This window comes from Histoplasma capsulatum, assembly GCF_000150115.1.
Source record: "Histoplasma capsulatum G186AR genomic scaffold supercont2.21, whole genome shotgun sequence".
NCBI classification, from domain to species: domain Eukaryota; kingdom Fungi; phylum Ascomycota; class Eurotiomycetes; order Onygenales; family Ajellomycetaceae; genus Histoplasma; species Histoplasma capsulatum.
The window spans coordinates 159,492-183,157 of record NW_025544821.1 but is presented as its reverse complement, the minus strand read 5'-3'; the positions used below and the strand labels follow the sequence as shown (position 1 = coordinate 183,157).

The window sequence follows — 23,666 nt, the reverse complement described above, 5'->3', positions numbered from 1 at the left end:
ACAGCGTTGTCAATGAATCTGGGATGGTTTTGTTCTCATCCATCACGACACTTGAAAACTTCAAGCGAATCTCTTCGTACGGCCAAAGATAAACGGGTGAACAGCTACAACTGCGCTTTTATTTTATTTTATTTTATTTTATTTTAAAAGATCGAACTAAACCATTACACGCACGCAAATCATCATCTCGCAGAAATGGAGCAGAAGAAACCGAAGTGCAAAAAAGAGCAACCAAATCGCAAAACCCCCATTTGCTTCCAACGCTCCAGAACCAATTCCACGTCCTTTCCTGCCCATCCAGTTATCCATGGCTGATTGATTGATTGCTTATTTTAACTCCATACATCCCTAGAACATTGCCCTATACCGCGATCCCAACTACAGACACAAGCTATCTAAATGTCTACTCGACAGTAACCGACTTGGCGAGATTACGCGGGAAATCCACATTCAATCCTTCCGCTACAGCAAGCCAATATGCGATCAGCTGCAGGGGGATGACATTCAGCAGACCCTGCAGACAATCAACCGTCGATGGCACTTCGATGCGCTCGGTTTCCGATGCGGGGAATTCTTCGTCACCTGTGTTGCAGATCACGATTGGGCGGCCGCGGCGAGCGATTACTGAGTTTTGTTAGTTTCTTTTCTTTTGTTTTCTTTTCTTTTTCTTTTTCTTTTTTTTCTTTTTTCTTTCTTTTTTTTTTTTTTTTTTGTAAAGGATTGTACGTACTCTGCTGGTATGCGTTTAGGGATTTCTTGAAGATTCCGTCGCGGGTTAGGATCATGATAATGGGTAGGTTCTCATCGACGAGGGCGAGGACACCGTGTTTGAGTTCGCCAGACATGACGGCTTCACAGTGCAGGTAGGAGATTTCTTTGATTTTGAGGGCGCCTATACAGGTATTAATCAGCATTAGACTATTACGGGAGGTAGGCAAAAAGGGGGATCATGAACAGGACGCACCCTCCAAGGCGGTAGAGTATTGACTCCCTCTACCCAACAACAAGAGACTCTTCTGATTCTTGAAGAATTTGGCACACATTTCCTTAATCGGCTCGCTTAATTTCAGAATCTGGCGGAACTGATCAGATATTTTAGACAGGCCGTCGATGATATCCTCCCGTCGCTTCTGCTTTGAAGCCCGGTCTTCGCTCAGCGATAGCGCAAACATCACCATCGCGACGAACTGCGAGGTGTACGCTTTGGTGGACGCAACACCGATTTCGGGGCCGGCGTTGATGTGCACACCGCAGTGTGTCAGGAGGGAAATGGACGAACCAACGACATTGACAATTCCCACTGTCAGCGCGCCACGCTCGAGGCAGTATCGGAGTGCCATGAGGGAGTCAGCCGTTTCGCCAGACTGGGAGACAAATACACAGGTATCGTCGCGGAAGACGGGGGCTTGTCTGTCGAGGAAATCAGACGCCAGCTCGACGGCGATGGGGATTTCGGTCAATTCTTCAAAAACACCCCGGACAGCCATGCAAGAGTGGAAACTGGTGCCACAGGCGATGAAAATGATACGTCTGCAACGGCGGATGGTAGTGATATACTGTCTTAGTCCACCCAAAGTGACTTTCTTGTTGGCAACATCGAGACGGCCTCGCATTGTGTTGACAATTGATTCCGGCTGCTCGAAAATTTCCTTTTGCATGAAATGGTCGAATTTACCCTTCATGATCTCCTGGAGTTCAAGCTCGATGGTCTGGATGGCACGGACGTTGGAGGTACCGTCATCCTTAGCAAGACGGTGGATGTTCAATTGACCTTCGAAGATGTGGGCAATGTCATCGTCCTCAAGGTAGAGCACCTTCTTGGTATGCTCGACGATAGCGGATGGATCAGAAGAGAGGAAGAACTCAGCGGGCTGGGGGATTCCATCGTCTGATAAGAAGGCACGGGATTGCGAGCGGCGCAAGAGGGATTTATCTGCGGGTGCCAACAGGCTGGCAGCAGACTTTTTAAGGGCGACATTCTGCGAAGCCTGCTCGGCGGGGAGAGCGCCATCCTCGGAATATTCGACATCGACAAAGTCCACCTTCATCTTCTTGGTGGTGCGGACACCAATGACCAGAGGAGAACCCTTGCGGGCGGCAATAACTTCATGAGGGTAATGGACGGATTTCAGCAGGAGGCCAAACGCACCCTGCAGCTCCTTGACGACAGCCTTTGCGAGCACGGTGAAATCGATATCTGGATGAAGGTCGTAGAGGTATTTGGCGAACTTGGCTATGCACTCAGTATCCGTCTCAGTTTCGAAGCGGAAACCCTTGGACTCGAGGAGGGCCTTGAGCTCTTTATAGTTGGTAATGATGCCATTGTGGACGACAGAGAATTCCCAGCTAGGGTCAGATCTGGTTGTTGTCAGTTTTATTTAGCCTCCTTAAGAGAAAGAGATGTAAAAACGGAGAGTAGTCTGCCTACCTGTGGGGATGGCAGTTCAATCTAGAGGGTGGACCGTGGGTAGCCCATCGAGTGTGAGCGATACCAGCATGCGAGTCGAAGGTCTTGGTGAGATCGAAGTCCGAGTTATCGATAAGTTCTCTCAATTTGGCAACTTTCCCCACTTCCTTAAAAGCGAAGACCTCATTTTTTTTGTCTCCATCCACAGCCAGACCAGCGGAGTCGTAGCCTCTGTACTCGAGTCTTGAAAGGCCTAAAGCCAAGACGTGGGCTAGGTTAGCAGCCATGCTGGGTTCCCAACACAAGCAAGACAAAACAAAGGAATCAACCACGCACCATTGACCAAAGTCTGAATGATATAGGCACGGTCTTTTTCAATCAGGTAGTTGATATATCCGAAAATTCCACTTTTATTGTCAGCTGGGATCATGACACTGGGAGGAGAGAGAGAGGAACATGGGAAGGTAGCCTACCACATGGTTTCTGTATCTTGGCCAGGGAGGTGGGATAAATCAAAAGTGACTGATTACGATGTGGGGAAGGGAAAATGGGATATCTTTAACGGAATTGTGACTGCTGAATGATGTGAATGGCCTGAATGATCTCAGTGATCTGAGTGTATGAGGAACGAGTGATGTTGCTGCTGGGATGAGAAGCGCGATAACGTCTGAAAAGCGGGGGATGTTATGGTGGGGGGAGATAGAGCCAATGACCGGCGAAAAAGAGAGGAAGAGGGAGAGGGAGAGTAGAGAGCGAGAGACAGAGTCCTAAAAGCGAAGAGGATGAAGATATATAAGCAGAGAGTTGCAAAAGATCGTTGCGGGAGAGAGAGAGAGGAAGAGGAAGAGGAAGAGGAAGAGAGAGAGAGAGTGGTAGGAGAAGACGCACACCAACCCTTCTTTGTGAGGAGGTGCGTGGCAGTTACCCAATCACGGTGGTAAATTGGGAGTGGGAATAGCGGCAGTAGTACCAACTGACGTGACAATAGCTGGGATTGCACAGAAGTTGGGTTGTGGCAGCAACAACCACGTTCAACGGCGGAGAATCACAAGCTTCGGAATCCCTGCGGTCAGGCGTGAACTCTAAGCCCCGATTGGCCCCGCCGACGCGGCCACGTCCTGCGCTCTTGGGTGGTGCTCCCGGCGACGCACCCCCTAAGCCCCCCGAGACCGCGCCCCTAAACCCAGGCGGGTTAGGCGGCTGGCCCCTAACCGCGCCCCCTTCAGCAGCAGCCTCTGGATCCCGCAATGGCTGCTTTCGGCCTGGAATAGTGGAACTGCGACGAAAACTTGTCGCTTGGGATCACTAACTAACGCGACTTGGATGCGTTGTCTCGCTTTTCCTTCAGGCTTATCCACCGTCTGTCTGGGCCTCGGTGAGTCAGTGGCCACGACACTAGCAGAACCCTGGCGATGATCTCTTATGCTAGCCAATCTCAGGCCACGGAAAATGTACTAGAAGGCCGCAGTCAAGACATTTCCCGCTTCAGGCTTCAGCTCCAGACTTGCAAAGATGATATTCTCAGTGGAGACCAGGTCCTATTTGTACGCATACAAACCCGTTTGTTCTACAGATGACAGAGCATTAATGATTTGAACTGCATCGATCACGGAACGAAGCTATCAAAGACCCGTTTATTTGCTATTTTTTTTTATATCTGGTTGAGGCCTTTGAAAACAACCCAGGAACAGCCCACTAAAACACACTCACCACTATCCTGCACCAACATTACTAACTATACACTCACCCACTCCAACACAGCATTGCGCGTGAGGAGTGGATCAAGGTTCAGGATCAGGTTCGGATCATTGTTGGTCAAGGGGTAACGACCTGGGAAGTATATTATAAAAATAGGTGGAAGTGGGGCGCAGCTCTCGTCTACTAGTATTCGTGCATCGGGAAGTACATTATAAGGACATGACAAAAAAAGATCTCTGGCCAACACCGTTCGTTCAGCCATGGTCCGTATGTATGGCCTGATTGATCCTCCATTCTTTCCTTCGTTGGAATTGTATTGAACTTGCACATATTTAGTTGTCATTCGGGAGCCATTGTCATATATAATCAATCAGGGCTGACGGCTGGCGACAGCCCTTCCAATCAGTGAATTCCTTTTTCAGCAAAGTGACTGAAATGGCAGAACATAGAAAATTACATATATGGAAATATATATCTAATTGAAGATGGCAGTTATCCAGTAACTGAGAAACTCATTCCCCCCAAGCTGGTCAGTTGATTCCGTCGCTAAAACTTGCTTTTTCTCTCCACCATCCAGCGTTGGGGTGGTAATAACCTCCCGGATTCCGTATATCCATCTATTTTGATATCTCCATGGCGGATCACTAAAGCGGACTAGGACCGTTGAATTGGGCTCAGGTAATGTATGTTCGTTAATCCCCCAATGTTTTGAAACTCCGATCTTTGATTCTCGACTCGGCTCTGCTAGTTTATATAAATAAATATAAAAATACCTATATTTCTCCATCCAGAGCTCATAATATACACGCGCCCGGCCCAAATACGCTGTTATCTTGCCATCTTCCAAGGTTTTTATTAATTTTACAACTGCAAAAAAAGGGGGTCCTCTATGTTAATTCTATGGTCGTCAACGGCTCCTCCTCGCGCTCCCGTCTGAACCCACTTCCGTGTCCTGCCTTTCTCGTCCTGATCCTGCGTGTCCCTTTGATATCGTTTTCATTATCATTATCATTATCATTATTGTCATTAATATCACCATCATCATCATTATTATTGTTATTGTGGTTGTCATTGTCATAATTACCATCATGCTTAACGTTGCCATTGGCTTCTTTGCCCGCTTCTACAGCCAACGTAGCCGCCAGCGTCCGTTTCCTCGTCCACGGCATGCAAAGGACGAACGTCAACGCTAGACAGGCTGCTACTATTGAAAGGTGGAATGTTGCGGAAAAGGAGCCGGACAATTCGTTGAGGATGCGGCTTCTGAGGGGTCCAGATGGCAGAGTTTGACTGTCGTTGATATGGTGGCTACCTTTGCTGTCGCTGCTGTTGCCGTATAGCATTGTAGTTGGGTCTGCCAGAAGTATGCGGATCTGGTCCTGTGGCAGGTTCGGGACGCGTTCGAGGCGGTGGGAAAGTGTTTGGATGAAGATTAAAGTTGCGACTTGGGTCGACGTAGCTCTGAATAATGATGGCTAATAATTAGCTGAGTTCATGATGCTTGGGGGGCTAATATATATATATATATATATATATATATGCATGTATACATATATACGTACCCTCCCAGAATTTGGAACATGTTTATAACTCCCTGCGCATATGGCACATCTCTATCAGCCAGGATTGCCTGTGGACATTCGACCAAACACAACACGCACAACCCGAATCCCAACCCGGCTAGGACTTGGAATCCGACTATTTCACCCAGGGTTGAGTTGACATCAAACGTTGTGAATAGCCCTGCGCCGATGGCATAGCAGACCACTCCGCTTAAGAAGAGAATGTTCAGATATTTCATAACGATTAAAGATAGCATCATGATTATGGAGCCAGTGAAGATGGAGAGGACATAAGGGACGGTATGCGTTCCGCTTGAGGCGGGTGATTTGCCGCGGACGAGCTTTTTTTTTTTTTTAGATGGTTGTTATTGATGGTTAGCATGAGACGGCACGATTTTCTTTGACGGGCCGAGGACAGGATATCATTTCGCAGCATACCTGAAGATACAAAGGCAAAAATGAAATATGAGTCGCTATTCCGACAGACAAGCTGAACATCAACCCACAGGTCGCCCACACCAGGCGCCTGCCAAAGATCCGGATGGGTAACAATGTCTCCGTCAGCGTCAATCGCTGCTGGATAAATAACGCAATTGCTGCGACGATGGCCGCTACGAATACGGCACCGACTCCGGCCTTGTTCGGCCGCTGCTTCTGTACCATGTGGAACCCCAGGAGCACACACACGATCATCGCCGTGAGTAGGATCGTTCCTAGGATATCTAGCTCCATAAGCCGCTTTTTCCATGTGCTCTTGGTAGTGCTATTGCTACCGCGTGGTATTTTCAACAACACAGCCATGATCACGACGATGACAGAACCGATGGGCACATTGATGCCGAAGCACCAGCGCCAGCTGAGATATTGGGTAACGATGCCGCCAAGGAGTGGCCCCAGCACGCTGCTGATTACTGCGTCCCGCATCAATAAGTTATATGTATAACCTTGTGGTTGGGGTTTCTCTATTTATCTGCGAAAAATCACTTGGATCGCCTGGAACTCACCGAGTATAGCTGACACGGCGTTCAGCATAATAGCTCGTGCTTTCGGTGCATAACATGTTGCGAATATTTGGAAGTGCCCGGCTGTGATGCCGGCTGTGCCGATGCCAGCAATGGTTCTGGCTACAATGAGCAGTGGCGATGAATTGGATAGAGCGGCCATGAGTGAGCCAGCTAGCAAAAAGAAGGGATCATCATTATTATTTCCTCGACAAGGTTTGGAGGTGCAAAGTTCTCCACGACTTGAAACATACCTTCAAAAAGGAACAGGGATATCAGGTAAACCCGCTTGATGCGCCAGCGAGTATATACCTGCCCAAATAATGGCTGGAGGACCGCCTGTGGTAGGTAATATGTAGAATTGTACCATCCAATATCACCCAGGGAATGAAACTCTGCTGCGATATTGGGCAATGCTGTTGCGATAATCGACTCGTCAAGTTGCGTCACAAAGCACGCCAACAGTGCTGCCACTGATACCGTTACTAATGGCCATCCGCGCAAGTAGCCAGAACCATAACCCTGGCGCTGCTCGGCTTCCGCGTCGGGTCGCGGTTCAATCTGATCCTGTCGGCCGGGAGGCGCATACAGACTTGGCCAACGACGCGGCAGTGAGAGAACAGAGTCTGGGTCATGCTCAGCAAAGTCGATGAAGGAGGAGAGCGGCGGCGACGAGGGCGGGGATGGTAGCTTCTTGTACCAGCGCTGAGAGAGATTTCTCAATAACAGGGAAGACGCCCCGCTTCGTCGTCGATTTGAAGAGCGCCTCGCTGATGATGTGTGTCGTGGGATGGAATTCTGGTTTAGATCGAGTTGGAAGGAAATACTCCTCGAGGAATGTGAGCGGGACGGTAGAGTCCCTGTTGTTTCATGCGGTCTCTTCTGTTCCGCGACGGCCTGTTGCGCTGAATGGGCGTCGTGGCCGCTGTCTGGCTCTGGAGGATAGATGTGGAATTCCGGCGGTTTGGACCCAGAAGTCATTGTACGAATTGTATGATGTGCATCTAGAAGTATATGTCCCTCATGCCGCTTCGAACGTTCAAAGACCTATCTTTTGCTGTTCTTTTTTTTTTTTTTTTTTTTTCTATTCCTTTCTCTGCAGCCTTGCGGATTATTCTGTGCTTTGCTGCTCGTTTACATCATATCACTGAACTTGCGCTAGTTCAATTCAGCATGTCAACCCGAAACTTTGGCTCGATATAGATTGAGCGTAATCCCTCGTTTCTGCTGTTCCTTTGGAAGGATAGAGGGTATCAGGAATCGGAGATAGAGATTGCCAGCTCTTTGGTGGCATGCGTGGTAGTATAGTCGAAATAAAGCCAGTGTGGAGGGTTTGTCAGTCTGTCTGCAAAAAAACGAATGACTATTATGATAACTAAAGAGTATTTATGAGAACTCACGGGGGTATTGGAAGCGGTCCCTTCGAGTTTTACAGCTCATCTCTCTAAATATAGATGAATCGACTTACATAGTAATATCTCGGCGATGCTGTAACGACTAGTAGAAGTAACCTGAGGTAAATAACTAGCTCAGCGCCGTGGTAAGCTAAGCTAATACATGATTTTTCGATCCAATGTAGCTATACTTTACAAGACTAAATTCGTGGGGATTGGCGGCTGACGGGCTGCAGGGGACGCTATACGCTATATTGGATGTGGCTTGGGGTTTGTTTGCAGGATGTTGCTGCAAGGATGGACAGATCCACTGTATTGTTGGGATATGTCATGAAACTCTTGACCCGCCAAACGATGAAGATAAAACATCCCACAGAACCATTCTCTCCCAAGATAACTGAGTTAGAACACCAGCTACTCTAGCTATCTACTGTACGTAAGAACGCAAATACATAAAAAATAAATCAAACAAATATATCAGGATACAGTTCAACTGACCCCTCGCGTAACTCAGCTGCTCAAATATATCTATCACAAAACAACAGAAGCGCGGTTGCATGAGACCACATGGCGTTATACGACTTTCATGTCTAGATACTTCCGTGCTCTCTCTTCATCCTCCATCATTTTAGTCCATAGCCCATTTGCACATTGCTCCCCCAAACCCAGTATTGTGTTTGCACCAAGCAACTCTAGGATTGTTACATCGAACCCGAAGGTATGCTTCCACCAGTTCCGCAATTCGATCGCGACTAAGGAATCCACTCCAGCTGCTTCAAGAGAACAGGATAAATTAATCTCCGTATCCTCCGATTTAAGAAGGAAATCAAAGAGCTTTCTGGCGATCTTCTCTGCGAGAAATTCACTGCTGCTAGCTTCCTTGAGGATTTCCGGGTTTGCTCTGGCGGCTTGAAGAAATTGGCGTATCTTGTCATCCTCGGCAGATTTGCTGCTGGTGGCCACGTCGTTCTCTTTTCGAGAAACATTGTGGTATATGGCCATACGGCGGTCCTTCCTCCAGAGCGCGCGGTTGTTCGAGCCTGTGAGGTGGTTTGCCAAGCGCATCGCCAGCACAATCTGTGACTTTTGTTCAAAGGAAGAATCGGCTGGAGTCACCGGAGAATGGTCTGAAGCCGGCCGTGATTGCAATATTGCCAGTTGAACTCCGTCCAGAAGTTCTTGTTCTCGAATCCCGTAACCGGTTCCGGCTCGCCACTTAGACAGCTGGCCTGGGGTTCTCGCGATGTATCCGACATCTTCGATGACACCAATGTCCAGCACCGACGCGGGCTTCGAAAGGCTGTGACGGAACTGGACGAAGGCGTCGAGGAAGGAGTTCGCACTAGCGTAGTTAGCTTGCCCGGGGAATCCCACGATTCCGGAGATAGAACTGAAAAGAATGAAAAAATCAAGTTCAGCTTGATCCAAGGCCTCATGGAGATTCCAAGTGCCGGTAACTTTCGGCGCTACCGCAGCATTCCAGGCACCGTACGTCATTTCCCGGAAAGCCTCGTCCTGAAGTACCATGGAGAGGTGAATTACTCCACGTATGGCTTTCGGGGCTACATTGGTGGCATTCTTCACGACGTCCATATCTGAAACATCACCTGCGACAAAATGAACCACACACCCTTCGCTCTCGAACTCACGGCGGGTGTGCTGGTCTGCTTCTCGTTTACCTGCATTACGAGAAAGGAACACAAGACTACGAGCGCCATGCTCTATCATCCACGAAGCAATTGCTTTACCAAGCCCTCCCAAGCCTCCGACTAGGAGATATGATGACTCAGGATCTAGAGCAAGTGGCATACGTGAGGTCATGGTGCCTTTATCTTCGTGGCCCTCGTTGTCCAGATCATCTGACACGGCAATGACGATCTTCCCAATATGTTGACCTTTTTGCATGCATCGGATGCCATCCGCCATATGTTTGGCTGGGAACACGTGGATAGGTCGAATGGGCTGGATATTGCCAGCTTCGTATAAGCTTATCATTTCCTCAAGAAGACTATACTCGACTGTGTTAGTCTGATCTAGCATAGAGGAGGATCTGGATGGATAAAGGACATCTCTTACCTCTTCGCAACAGTGGGCTTTCTATTCACGACCATACTGAGATCAACGCAACAATACGATCGATTAGCTTCAAAGATATTCATCGCTAGTTTTGCGCGCCCATGAAGGTCGCGCTTTCCGATCTCAATCAGCTTGCCAAATTCCGCCACGCACTCCCACGATGCATGGAGGAGTTCTCCAGAAAGCGAATTGAGGACAACATCGACCCCTCTGCCGTTAGTTTCTTGGAGCAGGCTGTTACGGAACGATGAATCGTGGGAGGAGAAGATGTGAGCCCTTGGGATCCCAAAAGCTGCTACCAGATGTTCAACCTTTTCTTGACTTCCAACGGTAGCATAGACTTCTGCACCTATCATTTGGCTGAGCTGGATCGCCGCAATGCCGACTCCACCACAGGCAGAATGGATAAGAATAGACTTCAGAGGTAAAGTCAGCAGGTTTATTGAATGGTTCAGTGTACGAATGGTCACAATCTTACCTGGCCCTTCTCCAAGCGTGCTACATGAATCAAAGAGTAAATCACAGTCCCATAGACGCAGGGCATCGTCGCCGCATCCTCAAAGCTCAGGCCATCAGGGAGTTTGACACAGTACTCAGGGCGAACTCTGACAGTTGTGGCAAAACACTCCCCAGGAAATGCTGCAACGCGGTCGCCAATACAGAAGGTTTTAACATTTCTACCAACGTGTTTCACCACGCCAGTAATTTCGCCTCCCCGACCTTTGGCATACGGTTCAATGATACCAAGGGCAAGTATTACGTGCTAAACGGGTTAGATGCAAGGCTTAAATTTTTCAGTGGTTCGAAGGACTTACTGTGAAATTTAGCCCCGATGCACGAACTTCGATCTCCACCTCATCCTCACCAAGTTGTTGGTCGAAAGTGGCATTAGCCCAAACCAGAGTATTCAATCGCCCTGGTTTAACTTTCATGATCTTGTGGGTGCCAGGGCTAGTTTCCTGGAGTTCGTGGTTAACTGAAAATGGATGGAAGCGTCCGAGGTGGACCTTGCCATCTGAAATGGCGAATTCGTAATCCTGGAGAAGGTCACGATCGCCTTCCGAAGAGCGGAATTTGTCGAAAACGTCGATGATGCGCTCCGAATAGTGAGGGCTAGTATCGTCAATTTCGCAGGTTGCGATATCTAGCAGTAACTCGGATCTCAGAGTTCGGGCCACTCCGATTGACTGCGCAAATCTCGGGTCCTTGCATTTCATCTGGCTAGAACGTGTGATCCAAAGGAAATGGGCGTCCCCAATCGTTGTCATAAGGCTTTGGAATTTTTCAAAAGATTCGGCGGTAATGCCGTGGAAAAAAGGTCTTTCAGTATCTATCAAGGAGATGATGTCTTCTCCCAGCACTATTTTGTCTTCAAGAGTTCGAGTTGACACCTCTATGCCTCGTTGCGTCAAATCATTTTCCAGAACTCGTAGAAGTGGTGACTCTTCATTGTACAGCAATGTCACAGGTTTATCGGTGGATGTCCGCAGTGGCCTAGCAACCATGGCCACATTCAATTGATATGGCTCCTCTGCATCTAGAGTAACCGAGTCCAATCCGTTGAATCCTGCAAGTATCATCTGCTTCCGCCACTCTTCTGGGGACACATAAGGCTCAGAAGGACGTCCATCTTGCCCGCCCATCCACCAGCCCGGTAGGGTTCCCCAAATATAGTTGGCAAATTTGTTCAAGGACCACAACTCTTGGAGCAAGAGTCGCCCATCAGGCTTCAGGAGACGGTTAATATGCTTCAGTGCGTCGTAGAGGCTGGGGGTAGCATGGAGGACATTGGTCGCAACGACTAGGTCGAAGGAATTCGGTGCAAAGTCTTGAGAAATAGGATCTTTGCTGATATCAAGGACCGAAAAATGAAGGTTTGGATACTCCTTGAAGCGTTCCTTCGCGGCGGAGAAAAACCCAGCAGATATGTCGGTGTACGTATATTTAGAGTACGCCAGGTTGCCTTCTTTTGTTCTTAGGCCAGAAAGAATCGTTTGTGTGGTGGCACCTGTCCCAGCACCAACCTCCAGGATCTTCATATTAGGTTTGCTGTGACCAAGGAGAGCAAGGAAAGCAGAACGATCCCAGGAATCAATGGTTCTGTATATCTTGGTCAGGATATCATCCTTCATCAAGATTTCCAACGGCTCAACGGTACTCTGGAAGATTTCCTCACAGTTATCGAGTATATCCGTCATTGCTCTTGCAACATCGCAGAATTCCGTTTCTAGGAGTTGAGATTTGAGCTCCTGAATTTTGAGAATTCGGCACTCCACGTCCAAAGACTGTACATCTGATACAGATCCTAAATACTGTTCGGCTTTGTTCACGTACTCTTTCATCCATAAGTGATACTTGTTAAAGTGTTCTTGCTGTGAGGTAAGACCATCAACCCTTCTCTCATTCTCCATTACACATAAAGTAGTCAGTTCGCTGAGAAGGCTGAAAGAAATGTCACGGTTGCGTATTTTAGGAGGCTGGAATAGCAGTTTGGGGTCGAGGAAGTCTATGTCTGGCGCCCAGATAAGTCGGGAGGCTGCATGCTTATCGAGATTTTCAAAAAGTTCCTCTTCCACTGTGGAAAACTTCAGCCCACGAATTCGAAGGACAGCTTTGCCATCGGATGAAATATCCCCATGGCCACTGAATGCACCTGAATCAGCTGTGGTGGCTGAGGATGTAAGGTGCATGTCTGCCGTGCAATTGTAGATATCGATCGTGTCGATTCTTGTGGGGAGGGCCATTTGAGAAAATTTTCTATAAACCCCGCGTGTCATTGCTACACCAAAGAGCTGGAGCGAGAAGTCGATGACAGTAGGATGCAAGGGATACGGGATTTCTTCATCGGGAACTGAGGAATATGACACATTGGCTGAGGCAAAATGAGCAGTGGTGGATGATTGGATATTCTCCAAGCCCGTAAAAGCCGGGCCATAGTTGAGCCCAACATGTCGCATCTGTTCATACCACCTTGTCGTGTCAACGAGGCGGGGGGTTTCCTGAGTTTGGTTTAATGCGGCGGGAGCAGTTTGGTGAGACCGAACTTTACCAGTGCAGTTCTTCGTCCATGATCGTCCATTGTGAGATGAGATTGTAAAGTCCCACCATGGGGAGTCGTGATAATCCGACAGGCGATGACGCCGGAAAGATGTGATGATTTCGGTTGGCTGTTCTTCATTTAGTACCATTGCCGTGCTGACAATGACGTTCTCTAACCCGTAGCCTTCTCCGAGTTCTTCAAGTTGCCTGACCGCCTCCCCAACCAATGCGACATACCCGGCCAGGGGAAATACAATATCATGGCGAACCTTGTGGTCACGGATCCATGGTGCATTGCGGATGTGGAAAACATTCCTCCAGCTCGGGTCGAGGTCAGTGCTCTCCGGGAGACGCACCCCCAGAAGGTCATGATGGGGATGTTTGCGCAGACGCCATTCTCTGCTGAGACGCGATTCATACCAGTATGAATTTTGATGGTCCCAAGGATATGAGGGGAGATCAACCAAAACGGAGCCGGTTGGAGTTAGGCTGCTGAAGTCGACTGGAATTCCATGGATGTGGATATTGCCAATGGCACTGAGGAACGTATGGACACTATTTTTCTGTCGAACCATCGCTGGTGTATACGAGAATTGCTTTGAGCAATTGCTAAGGATTTGCCTTAGTGGGCCCATGAGTGTCTCGTGCGGGCCAATCTCGAGAAAGTGGTTTGCTCGCTTTTCTAGCTGTAGTAAATGCTCAAGAGCTCCTCGAAATCGAACTGGAGACAGCATGTTCCGCACCCAGTAGGAGGCATCGAGAGTGGCATGCCCTTCAGCAGCTCCCGTTACGCTTGAGATGAAGCGTTTGCGCAGACTTCTGCTTTTGATTTTCTTCAGTATCATCTTGTGATATTCTTCTCCGGCATGATTCATATGGGGTGAATGATAAGGAACCCCAACCTTGAGCATCCTTGCCAGGCAACTGGGATGTGATTTTTTGATAGCTTCGATGACTCTTTGGACGGAAGCCCTCTCACCAGCTATGGTGACGGAAGCAGGCGAGTTTTCGCAGGCCACAACAGTGTCAGGCAGAAGGTATTCTGTTACCTCGTCCCAACCGAGACCAATTGCAGCCATTGCCCCTTCAGGTGCGTATTTAACAGTTGCAAGACCACGATAGTACGCAAGCTGAATTGCCTCTGATGCAGTCAGAGCCCCAGCGGCAAACGCTGCTGCGATCTCTCCGCTGGAGTGTCCGATTACAGTCGTGGGCTCTATACCCACGGATGCGAAGGTTTCCACAAGGGCGATTTGAAGCGCTGTTGAAAGCGGCTGCGAATATTCTGACTTATGTATGTTACTGCGGTCGGCTGGTAGCGCCAGTTCGGCCTCGATTGTCCAGGCGGGCCCATCTGGGAGTTTCTGGAGAACTTTGTCCATCGCTTGGATGGACTGCCTGAAAACTATATTGCTCCTCATCAAAGGAAGTCCCATTTCTGGCCATTGTGCTCCCTGGCCGGTAAACACCATGGTCAGGGCTGCATTGCCATTGGCCTTTGTCAAAGGTGAGTGTATTGGCTCACCATCCCCAGGAATGACTGAGAATGACCGATGTGGTAGATGTTCTCTCCTTCTTCCCAACGTGTAAGCGAGATCGTATATTCTGTTTGGGTATCGTTCCAGATATTCGCGATGATTTTCTACCTGTTTTTTCAATGATAATTGAGTGTTGGCCGAATATACCAGTAGACAAGGACCGTCTTCTTTGAGTGTCGGTGCTACGATCCCGTACATTGCAGCAGACTCTAGGATAACATGTGCATTGGCGCCTCCGACCCCGAACGAGTTTATGCTCGCACGTTCGCTCTTGTCCTGTGGCCACGGAATCGGCTCCATTGGGACTTTCAAATTGCACTCTGCAAAAGGTATCTTTGGATTTGGTTTGGAAAACTTGATGTTGGGAGGGATAGTTCTGTTCTCGAGCGCAAGCACCACTTTAATGAGCGACGAGATACCCGATGCACCTTCAGAATGGCCGACATTCGGTTTGATTGATCCGATATATACACCCTTATCTCCAAAAACATTACCCACGGCCCGTGTCTCTAGCGGATCTCCGGCAGCCGTCCCGGTTCCATGACACTCTACAAAACCGGTTTCTGAAAGATTTTTAATCCCGGCCACTTGATATGCCCTTCGGATCAAATCTTCATGGGCGATCGAACTTGGAGTTGCCAGTCCCGGAGTTTTCCCATCACAATTTGTCGAAGTTGACCTGATGATTGCACGGATGGGATTCTTATCCCGCAGTGCATCCGATAGAGGCTTGATGAAGATCGCGTTAATCGCCTCACCCCGTGCATAGCCGTTTGCAGCGGCGTCGAACGTCTTGCACGAGCCATCTGGTGATAGCACACCTTGCTCCATCATGGCAGATGTCATTGCCGGGGTCATAATCAAGTTGGAGCCCCCTACAATTGCTGACGTGCAGTCTCCTCTGTGTATTGCATCGCAAGCATCATGCAGTGCTATGATCGCTGAGGAACAGCCGGTTCGGATCGTCATGCTTTGTCTTTATCAGCATTATCATTCGCCATGAAGCTTGAGCTTAGGAAGAGTGGAAGGTGATGACACTACCTTGGGCCAGTCAGATCCCATTCGTAGGAAATTCGATTCGACAGCACAAAATCTCCGGTACCAGATATCCGGTACAAGCCGTACTGCTGCGGATCTTTCGCCATCATTTCACACCAGTCTTCACCGAAACTTCCAATATAACAGCCTATTTTACTTCCCCTCCAATTGGTCTCCCCAGCATTTTCCAAGCATTCTCTGGCCACTTCTAACAGCTGCCGTTGCTGTGGGTCGGTTCTCTCGAGTTCTGTCTGCGTCATGCTAAAGAAACTGGCATCAAGGGATCCTAGATCGATGCCATCTAGGAAATAGCCGGAGTCCGCTTCAACCGTGCCGGCTTTCTTCGATCTAGAAACGAAGGCGGAGCTTCGATATCTTGTCTCGGGAATGGGACCTCTGCTGTCACCTTTGGCGAGGAGAAAATCCCACAAATCTTGGGAAGAATGGAGGCCTCCAGGCAAGCGTAATGCCATACCACATATCGCGATTGGGGAGGGCGCAACATCTGAGATCATTCGCTGTTGGCCATCTCCATTGACGATATCGTCGGTTGTTAATGGGAATGGATCACCCATATTTTATATAGCTAAACACAGTGAGCTTCCCCGTTGCTAATCCATTACGTTAAGACCAAGATTCCTTACCTGCCAGCGCGATAGATAGGCAACACTGCTTTCTCTTTCCAACGAGGGAGGGTGTGTGGATCGGGCGATAGAATTGATCAATAATATTTGTTTATTGTTCCTTTTATGCCAAATTTTGTCTTTTTTCAAGCTTTCGAATATCTCAGTTGCAGGTTGTGAACAAAACACACAAGCCAGACATAACCAGAATATATTGAGCAACGGGGCAAAGCTTCCCAGAAAGGGCATGGATATGAATCCAGGGCCGAAATTTTTGGAAATCCAATGGCACAACATCGAAGGCCCCATCCCGCCCATAAAAATAGACGAAACGCCCAGCATCATGAAGCTCCAATCCAGTAATGGGTTGGAACATAGAGTACAGATCTGTACAGGATAGCGGTAATCCCATGTCGAGCCGCAGTTCTCAAATTATCCCAAAGGTGTTGACTACACTACTGTTCGGGTATATTCCTGTCAGCACTGTATCGCGTGTGGAGGAGCTCTATACCCAGAACAGCCCCTGTTTCGACAAGAGTTTCGCAAGCCCGCGGAAAGTTAACGTCGACTTTAGCTCAATACACTAAATATTAGGTTAAACCTTGAGTTTAATTTGCCCCAAAGTGGAAATATACTGCGCAAGGTATTTTCGGGAAGTGGCCCACTAAGGTTTTAGCTTCTGGTCAAGATCATAACAAGTATTGAACTATACCCTTCAGGTTCGCTCCTCTCTAACATCTATTATGTGCTGTGCAAAGATCGAATAATATCTTGCTCTAGTGGTAGTTGGTCATATCTGATATCAATATCAGATCTCCATTGACAGAACAATCGTCTCCCCAGTCATACGCAGTACAAAACTGTTCCCTATTTAACGGAGCATTCGATGGAGCAACAACAAATTGTCCCACATATAAGCAAGTATTACATTCATCCTTGTTCTTCGCTAATCGCCGCGTCAGTTTGGAAATAAAAGTCTCCATGCAGTAGTTCTTACTATCGATGAGGGATTTGGTTTCGTTCAGGAACCTGGGCTCACAGAACTGTCTACGGCTTCGATCAACCAGCTTCTGGCCCTCCAGCCATCACCTCCACTTGGCCCCTGGTTAGATTCGAGTAATCAGCCAAAAATGCAACCCTTCTTCGGAGCAGGCCCATCTCAAGAATACCGGTTTCCGGTGGTATTTTTACTTTACACCTCAACTAATACATACTATGTATTCACACGGTGGAGGTTCTGATGATGAGCGTGGCGCTCGTATCTAAGTGCAACCTGATGTGCGCCACAACCTCCTTCACAGTGCTATATCCTATTCTAAGGGCTATACTTAACTGTTTGACCTTCCTCGGCTGCCCGCTTTTGCGGGATTTCAGAGTCCCATGGGGAGGAATTTCGAATACTTATTGGGAGCCACTAACTTACACGCCGAGAGGGACCAGTTCCCGCATAGCACGATATGCCTTTCAAAACACCCTCCTGGGTGCCTCAACTTCCCTTCGAGATCCCGGATTCTTTGACTGTCGAACAATTCGTCTTCGACGATGGTTATCGGCCACGATCCATCGATGAATCCAGTAACCCTTTCACTTGCGGGTTGTCAGGAAAGACCTACACCGCGCGGGAAGTGCGCCAGCGGGTGGACTGGCTTGCAAGGTCTTTGAGTCAGCAGCTTCAATGGGAGTCCGCAAAAGGGTCCGAATGGGAGAAAATTGTGGGACTGCATAGCTTGAATACGGTGAGCTCCTCCGAACTTCTGAAAGCTTTTGCTTCCTGGTGCCTGTGGAACCGGCAGGCGATTGATTGGTGATGGGCGTGCAATTCAGATTGATTCTATGACTCTTGCCTGGGCGATACATCGCCTGGGGGGCATCTGCATGCTTATCCATCCAACGAACACCGAAGATGAGGTGACACGCCAGCTTCAGGCTGCTGGATGCAAGATCGTCTTCACATGCGAGCCCCTACTTCCAATTTGTAAGGCATCGGCGACACGCCTTCAAATCCCGCCCCAAAATATTTTCCTCCTCCAGACCGCCTTGACCTCGCCAGGGACACCAGAACATCTGAGCTTCGATGATCTAGTGGAGAGAGGGCAATGTCTGGACGCGATCGAGCCGTATCAGCTGAAGAAAGGGATGGGAGCCGCCCAGACGGCTTATTTGATTTCCTCCAGCGGTACCTCTGGAAATCAGGTATCTATGCTTCCCTTTCTCTGTATGTGTCTCTAGGAGGATGACTGATTTGATTCTCACTTCTATAGAAAATAGTCAAAGTCTCCCATCGCAATGTGATTGCAAACATTGTACAGCTGTATGCCTTTGAACTTCCATACAAAAAGGAGCTCGCGCTGGACAGATGTCTTTGTATTTTACCGCAGAGCCATTGTTCCGGGCTCATCCTTTGCCATACGTGGTTCTTTCGTGGCGATTCCATCTATCTCCTTCCCAAATTCGACATGATGCAAATGTTGAAACTAGTGCAGGAGGTCAAGCTGAACAGGATTATCTTGGTCCGTTATACGAAATATATGAAAGCAGGTTCTTCAGCAAATCGAGCTAATTTTTGATTACGCCTAGATCCCGCCTATTCTCTCCCCTTTGATTACATATCCAGAAATGTTTAAGGCATTCGATCTCTCGAGCGTCAAAGCTATTGTGGTTGGCGCACTTTCTCTCGATGAAAAGCTTGCTACTGCGTTCAAGAATCAATATCCGGATATTATTCTTCAAACAGCGTATGGTAAGCATTTATTACCCCTCGGCCGCTAACATTACACCCTTCGATTCAATAAAAAATGTATGCAGTGTAGTTTTCTGACATGGATTCCGACTTAGGTATGACGGAGAGTTTTACTGTCATAGCCTACATAAATCCCAGCCACAATTTGCTGGGTTCGGCGGGAACTCTCATTCCAGAAATCCAGGCACGGCTCCTCTCCGAGGACGGAAAAGAGGTCACAGAATACAATCAGCCTGGCGAGCTTATAGTTTCCTCTCCAAGCGTAGTCTTAGGCTACCTCAACAACGAGGCGGCAGACGCGTCTGCGTTCACTCAGGATCACTGGCTGAAAACGGGCGACCTGGTGGAAATGAGACTGGCACCTGACGGCACAGAACATCTTTTTGTCATCGATCGCCTCAAGGATGTTATCAAAGTCAAAGGAATTCAAGTTGCTCCATCCGAGCTCGAGGCTTTGCTCCTCCGTCACCCGGCTGTTGCAGACTCAGCGGTGGTGGCAGTCCCTGATGACACGTTCGGGGAGTCACCCAAGGCATTCATCGTGCGAACGGCGGGCCTCACAGAGGACGACGATGCACTCAAAGATAGTATCCACGCGCATATCCGTCAGCATGCGGCGCAGCATCAGTGGTTGAGAGGAGGAATTGAATTTCTTGATGAGATCCCAAAGGGGGGCAATGGGAAACCGTTGCGAAAGTCGTTGAGAGATCGTACATAGCTCTGATTAGGAATAGTAGTTCCATTCAGTAGTCACTATCTATTAAGCCTATAGATTCTCCCTCTATATCAACTCTTCTCTATATCTATCAAAGTAGCCACAGTGCACTATAACAACTCTTTCATTTTTTTCTTCTTTAGTTCTATATTTCTTTCCCTCCAAGAACAGCGATTACTGTTTCGTATTCAACGTCAAAGCGAAATTTTAACGTGAATTTTAGCTGTTTCAGGACTTCCCGACGGCAGATGACATACATACCCGGTCCTCCGTCCACTAACCTCGGTTCGTTCGATCTCGCGCTAAGTCGTCGGCTTGATGCTTCGGATTCAGATTTTCGCCCGCGGATTTTTTTTCCCCAATGCGTATCCCCGACGTATGGACCGAGGTGTTTCCCGCCGACTTGCCAAGTAGTACCAATCGGATTTAAGTGTGGAGTAATGAAAGAACTATGTATTGCAAAAAGCCATGGATATACATATGTGATGTGGGTGGATTCAGATTTGGCTGGATTATTAGTTAGTCAATATAGCTATCACTAAGATGTTGCATCTCTCTTTGGAGGATCAGTACTCCGTATATCTCCACACACCAGGAATTTTTTCATATTAGAACGGTAGAAGTGGGATATAGTTAACTATGCATAATCTGGCCCATTGATCACTCCCGCGTAAATTGAAACTTGAAAAAAAAGGTGACAAGGCCCCCCAGGCCCGGTATTTTAGTTAGTAGGAAGCTTACATCTTTTAAGCGTGTTGCTAATGGAAACACCCATGCCATGGTTCGACCCGCTCAAGGATTGATGACCCTTTTTGGTGTGGAGGTATAGCCACCAGGATCGGCTTCCTGGAACATACATAGTAAGTAAGTTGATTAAAGGGGTCCGAACTTTATCGTAGGCCGAGTTCATTCCCTTGTTCCATCCTAGTTCCATCCTTGTTCGTGGCGTATGCTGATTTCCACCCTTAAAATAGGCGTTATTTTTTTAGAGTTAGGAATAGTTGATACACTTTAAAGTAACTAACGAGTAGTTATTTCACTGAATGCCTTACAACCAAGAAGAAAAGCTCATCGCAACACCGTATAGATTTGAAATATCATCATCATCATCATCTTCTTCTTCTTCTTCTTCGCTGATGAATGCTATTTATAATAAGTACTATACACGGTGTAGATGTTGAGTAGAACTAAGAGAAAGTCATCTGTTTTATGCTGGATAATCGTTTCAATTGGGATGATTAACATTGTCATTCCATCAGTGCTGATTATGACAGTATCCTGGTCTCTAATAACTATAATTACTAGTATAATTGAGAAAGGATTTCTTCTTGATCATGGAACATCTTCATTACCGCGTAAAACACTACTACATATCAAGGATTCCTATAAATAACAGCGCCCCTTTGAGGAGTGTAATTATCTATCCCTGGCCAAAAGTATATATCTTGAGCTAAAAAGGAATACGTATTCACGGACGGAATGAAAAATAGGCTACATGATCCCCTGCGAAAATCGCCGTTTCAGTTTCACCAATGGCTCGCGGTCTGGCAAACTGACTCCCATCCCCTGAGCGACAGGCTTTGGCGCTCCATAGCACGCCTTTCCCCTATCGTCCACAAAACCCAGCACTTCAAAGTCAAATGTCAAAAGCATCGTAGTCACCGTTGTCAATATGACAGTTTTGGCATAGACCCGGCCCGGGCAGCTTATTGCTCCCATTCCATACGGAAAGTAATTGCTAGGCTTGATATTGCGCACTTGAAGGAACCGCTCTGGCCAGACCTCGCTTGGTAGGTGATCCGGCCGGAACCAAACTTCAGGTTCTCGGTGCGCCGTCAGCGTTGGTGCCACGACTAAATTTCCTTTCTTCAGCAGATACCCGTCGATCTCGATGTCGTTTTTGAGATGGCGGGCTAGTTGCGCGGATAAGTGATAGCGGAGGCATTCGGAGTAGAGGGAGTTCAGTAAGGGGAGGGTGAGAAGCTTGCTGAGATCTAAACAGTTTCTGCCGTTGCCATTTTGGTCAGGGACTACGGAAGTCTGTACCTCCTCATAGATCTGCTTGTGCAAACCTGGTGACTTAAGGATCTCTAGGAGCATCCAAATCGTGGTTGGGATAGCATTGTCATTAATCCTAGAGGCATTAATGAGTAGGTGAAACTTTTGAAACTTGGAAAGTGGGAAGTCTCTCCGGTTGATGCTCACGCAAAGACAAGGCTAAGCGCCTCAGAGGCTCTCCCCTCTACACTGAATCCGGCTTCAGTGAAGAATTTATTGGTCTCTCGTACGAGCGGCGAAACATAAGGCGGAGAAGATTCTACTGTCGGTGATTTCGGCTCCATTTCTCCAACGTCATCCTGTAGTGCGTCCAGGATGAAAGCCTTGATCGCTTTAAGCATGCGGTCTCTCGCATGAACGCCTTTGCGGCAGAAGAGTTTGGGCATGCCGTAAAGAAGTCGCTTGAAATCTTTGCTAAATATCCAATAATCTTGGACAAAGGTGGCATTATTCTCAATGATAGCATCTCCAAATAAAGCCGAAATTGAAGCTGTTGCCATCAGGCGACGCAAGCATGCCCCAATCATAACCTCAGTTCCTTTGTCGTTCCGTAGACATCCAACTTGGGCATTGAGACTCTTGACAAACTGACGGATCATGGCAGCAGTGCACTCGCGGTTTGCCAGGTTGGCGATATACAATTGATCGAGCTTTGACACTAGCTCTTTTGCTTTTCCTGGAGAGCGCTTGTACGGGGCCGCATCGCCAGCTGGAAGGCCATAGACCTGCTCCATGATTTGGATAGTTCTCGAATCGAAAGTCAGATTCTTGGAGCTACCAAATGCTGCTTTGACATATTCAGCGCCAGTGATAATGTACATATGGTTTGGCCCTAATCGGGCCCTGACAATTGAATTGCCGACACTGGTTGAACTGCGAGGAAAAGAACAAGTCAACATAAATTGGAAAAACCGGTGATCCCTAAATACCATCTTCGTAAACATGCAAGTACACCGCAGACGAACCTCGCAAACTCGAACAGCGCATGCGGATAGCAAGCAAACTGGAACCCATTTCCTATCCAAGGCAGCAAATAAGGTAATGATGCTGGAATTTGCCGCTGGCCACGTTGATTCTTCCTCAGCTGGAAATGGAAACGGCATAGAGTGAACAGATATGTGACGAACACGGCGAGAATGAATGCTGCGAATGTGAGAATCAGTACTAGTACATTCACGGACAGCTTTTCCAGGAAATATAAACTGTGCCAATTTAAAAGGGCAAATGCCATTGTGATTGAGGCAATCTTAATTCCCCTAATGTTTGTGTGAGTATAGGAGGGATGGACAATTACACCCGGAGGTAGGCTCTTTACATTTCGGTAGATCAATGGACGGATCACCCACTGCAGTCTTCAAGTCTCACTCACCTCCCGGGGTTACCAGGCCACCCTGGTCCACAAGGGTAGTTCTCCTCCAGTGGTGGAGAAGTCGAGATTCCCCACAGCGGTACAGAGTAGTGTGATGAAGAAAACAGGGCTAGTAATCGCAATGCATCACCCGGGATGAACACACGTCGCCCCCAAAGTATGTTTTCAGAGCTTCAGCATTCATTGGACGATATGAATAGTGACAGCTAAAGTAGTGTTCGCGTTAAAACCATCATATTTGATGTTGATCTGAAATTTCAGTAAGCAAAAAGAATGAATAAAACTGCTAGTTAACTCAACAACGATACCATTTCATAAGTAAGAATCCATTAAGTTAGTTAAAGTCGTTAACTCTCGAGTTATACCGAAATATAGTCAGTAGTGATACTTAACTCAAGAATCAATGGA

General features: G+C 47.8%; 6 protein-coding genes across 6 annotated transcripts; 1 reads left to right on the top strand and 5 right to left on the bottom strand.

The window, feature by feature from the left end:
* Nucleotides 1–403: 403 nt before the first annotated feature.
* On the bottom strand, nucleotides 404–2,837 carry HCBG_09111 (glucosamine-fructose-6-phosphate aminotransferase; the record flags this gene model as incomplete). Its single annotated transcript, XM_045436160.1, has 5 exons — nucleotides 404–624; nucleotides 731–892; nucleotides 965–2,358; nucleotides 2,429–2,660; nucleotides 2,744–2,837. The coding sequence occupies 5 exons, from the start codon at nucleotides 2,835–2,837 to the stop codon at nucleotides 404–406; spliced, it is 2,103 nt and encodes a 700-aa protein (XP_045283148.1).
* Nucleotides 2,838–3,328: 491 nt separating this feature from the next.
* HCBG_09110 (uncharacterized protein) lies at nucleotides 3,329–4,367 on the bottom strand (the record flags this gene model as incomplete). The annotated part of the gene is made up of 3 exons (XM_045436159.1): nucleotides 3,329–3,584; nucleotides 3,620–3,861; nucleotides 4,155–4,367. 3 exons carry the CDS (start codon nucleotides 4,365–4,367, stop codon nucleotides 3,329–3,331), a joined length of 711 nt encoding a protein of 236 aa, XP_045283147.1.
* Nucleotides 4,368–4,992: 625 nt separating this feature from the next.
* On the bottom strand, nucleotides 4,993–7,649 carry HCBG_09109 (major facilitator superfamily transporter; the record flags this gene model as incomplete). The annotated part of the gene is made up of 4 exons (XM_045436158.1): nucleotides 4,993–5,566; nucleotides 5,668–6,008; nucleotides 6,106–6,578; nucleotides 6,923–7,649. 4 exons carry the CDS (start codon nucleotides 7,647–7,649, stop codon nucleotides 4,993–4,995), a joined length of 2,115 nt encoding a protein of 704 aa, XP_045283146.1.
* Nucleotides 7,650–8,635: 986 nt separating this feature from the next.
* Nucleotides 8,636–16,328, bottom strand: HCBG_09108 (polyketide synthase; the record flags this gene model as incomplete). Its single annotated transcript, XM_045436157.1, has 5 exons — nucleotides 8,636–10,070; nucleotides 10,139–10,554; nucleotides 10,617–10,901; nucleotides 10,954–15,685; nucleotides 15,757–16,328. 5 exons carry the CDS (start codon nucleotides 16,326–16,328, stop codon nucleotides 8,636–8,638), a joined length of 7,440 nt encoding a protein of 2,479 aa, XP_045283145.1.
* Nucleotides 16,329–17,506: 1,178 nt separating this feature from the next.
* Nucleotides 17,507–19,834, top strand: HCBG_09107 (phenylacetyl-CoA ligase; the record flags this gene model as incomplete). Its single annotated transcript, XM_045436156.1, has 6 exons — nucleotides 17,507–17,557; nucleotides 17,828–18,112; nucleotides 18,138–18,569; nucleotides 18,638–18,886; nucleotides 18,954–19,116; nucleotides 19,212–19,834. 6 exons carry the CDS (start codon nucleotides 17,507–17,509, stop codon nucleotides 19,832–19,834), a joined length of 1,803 nt encoding a protein of 600 aa, XP_045283144.1.
* Nucleotides 19,835–21,322: 1,488 nt separating this feature from the next.
* Nucleotides 21,323–23,120, bottom strand: HCBG_09106 (uncharacterized protein; the record flags this gene model as incomplete). Its single annotated transcript, XM_045436155.1, has 3 exons — nucleotides 21,323–21,965; nucleotides 22,037–22,762; nucleotides 22,855–23,120. 3 exons carry the CDS (start codon nucleotides 23,118–23,120, stop codon nucleotides 21,323–21,325), a joined length of 1,635 nt encoding a protein of 544 aa, XP_045283143.1.
* Between the last annotated feature and the right edge of the window lie 546 nt (nucleotides 23,121–23,666).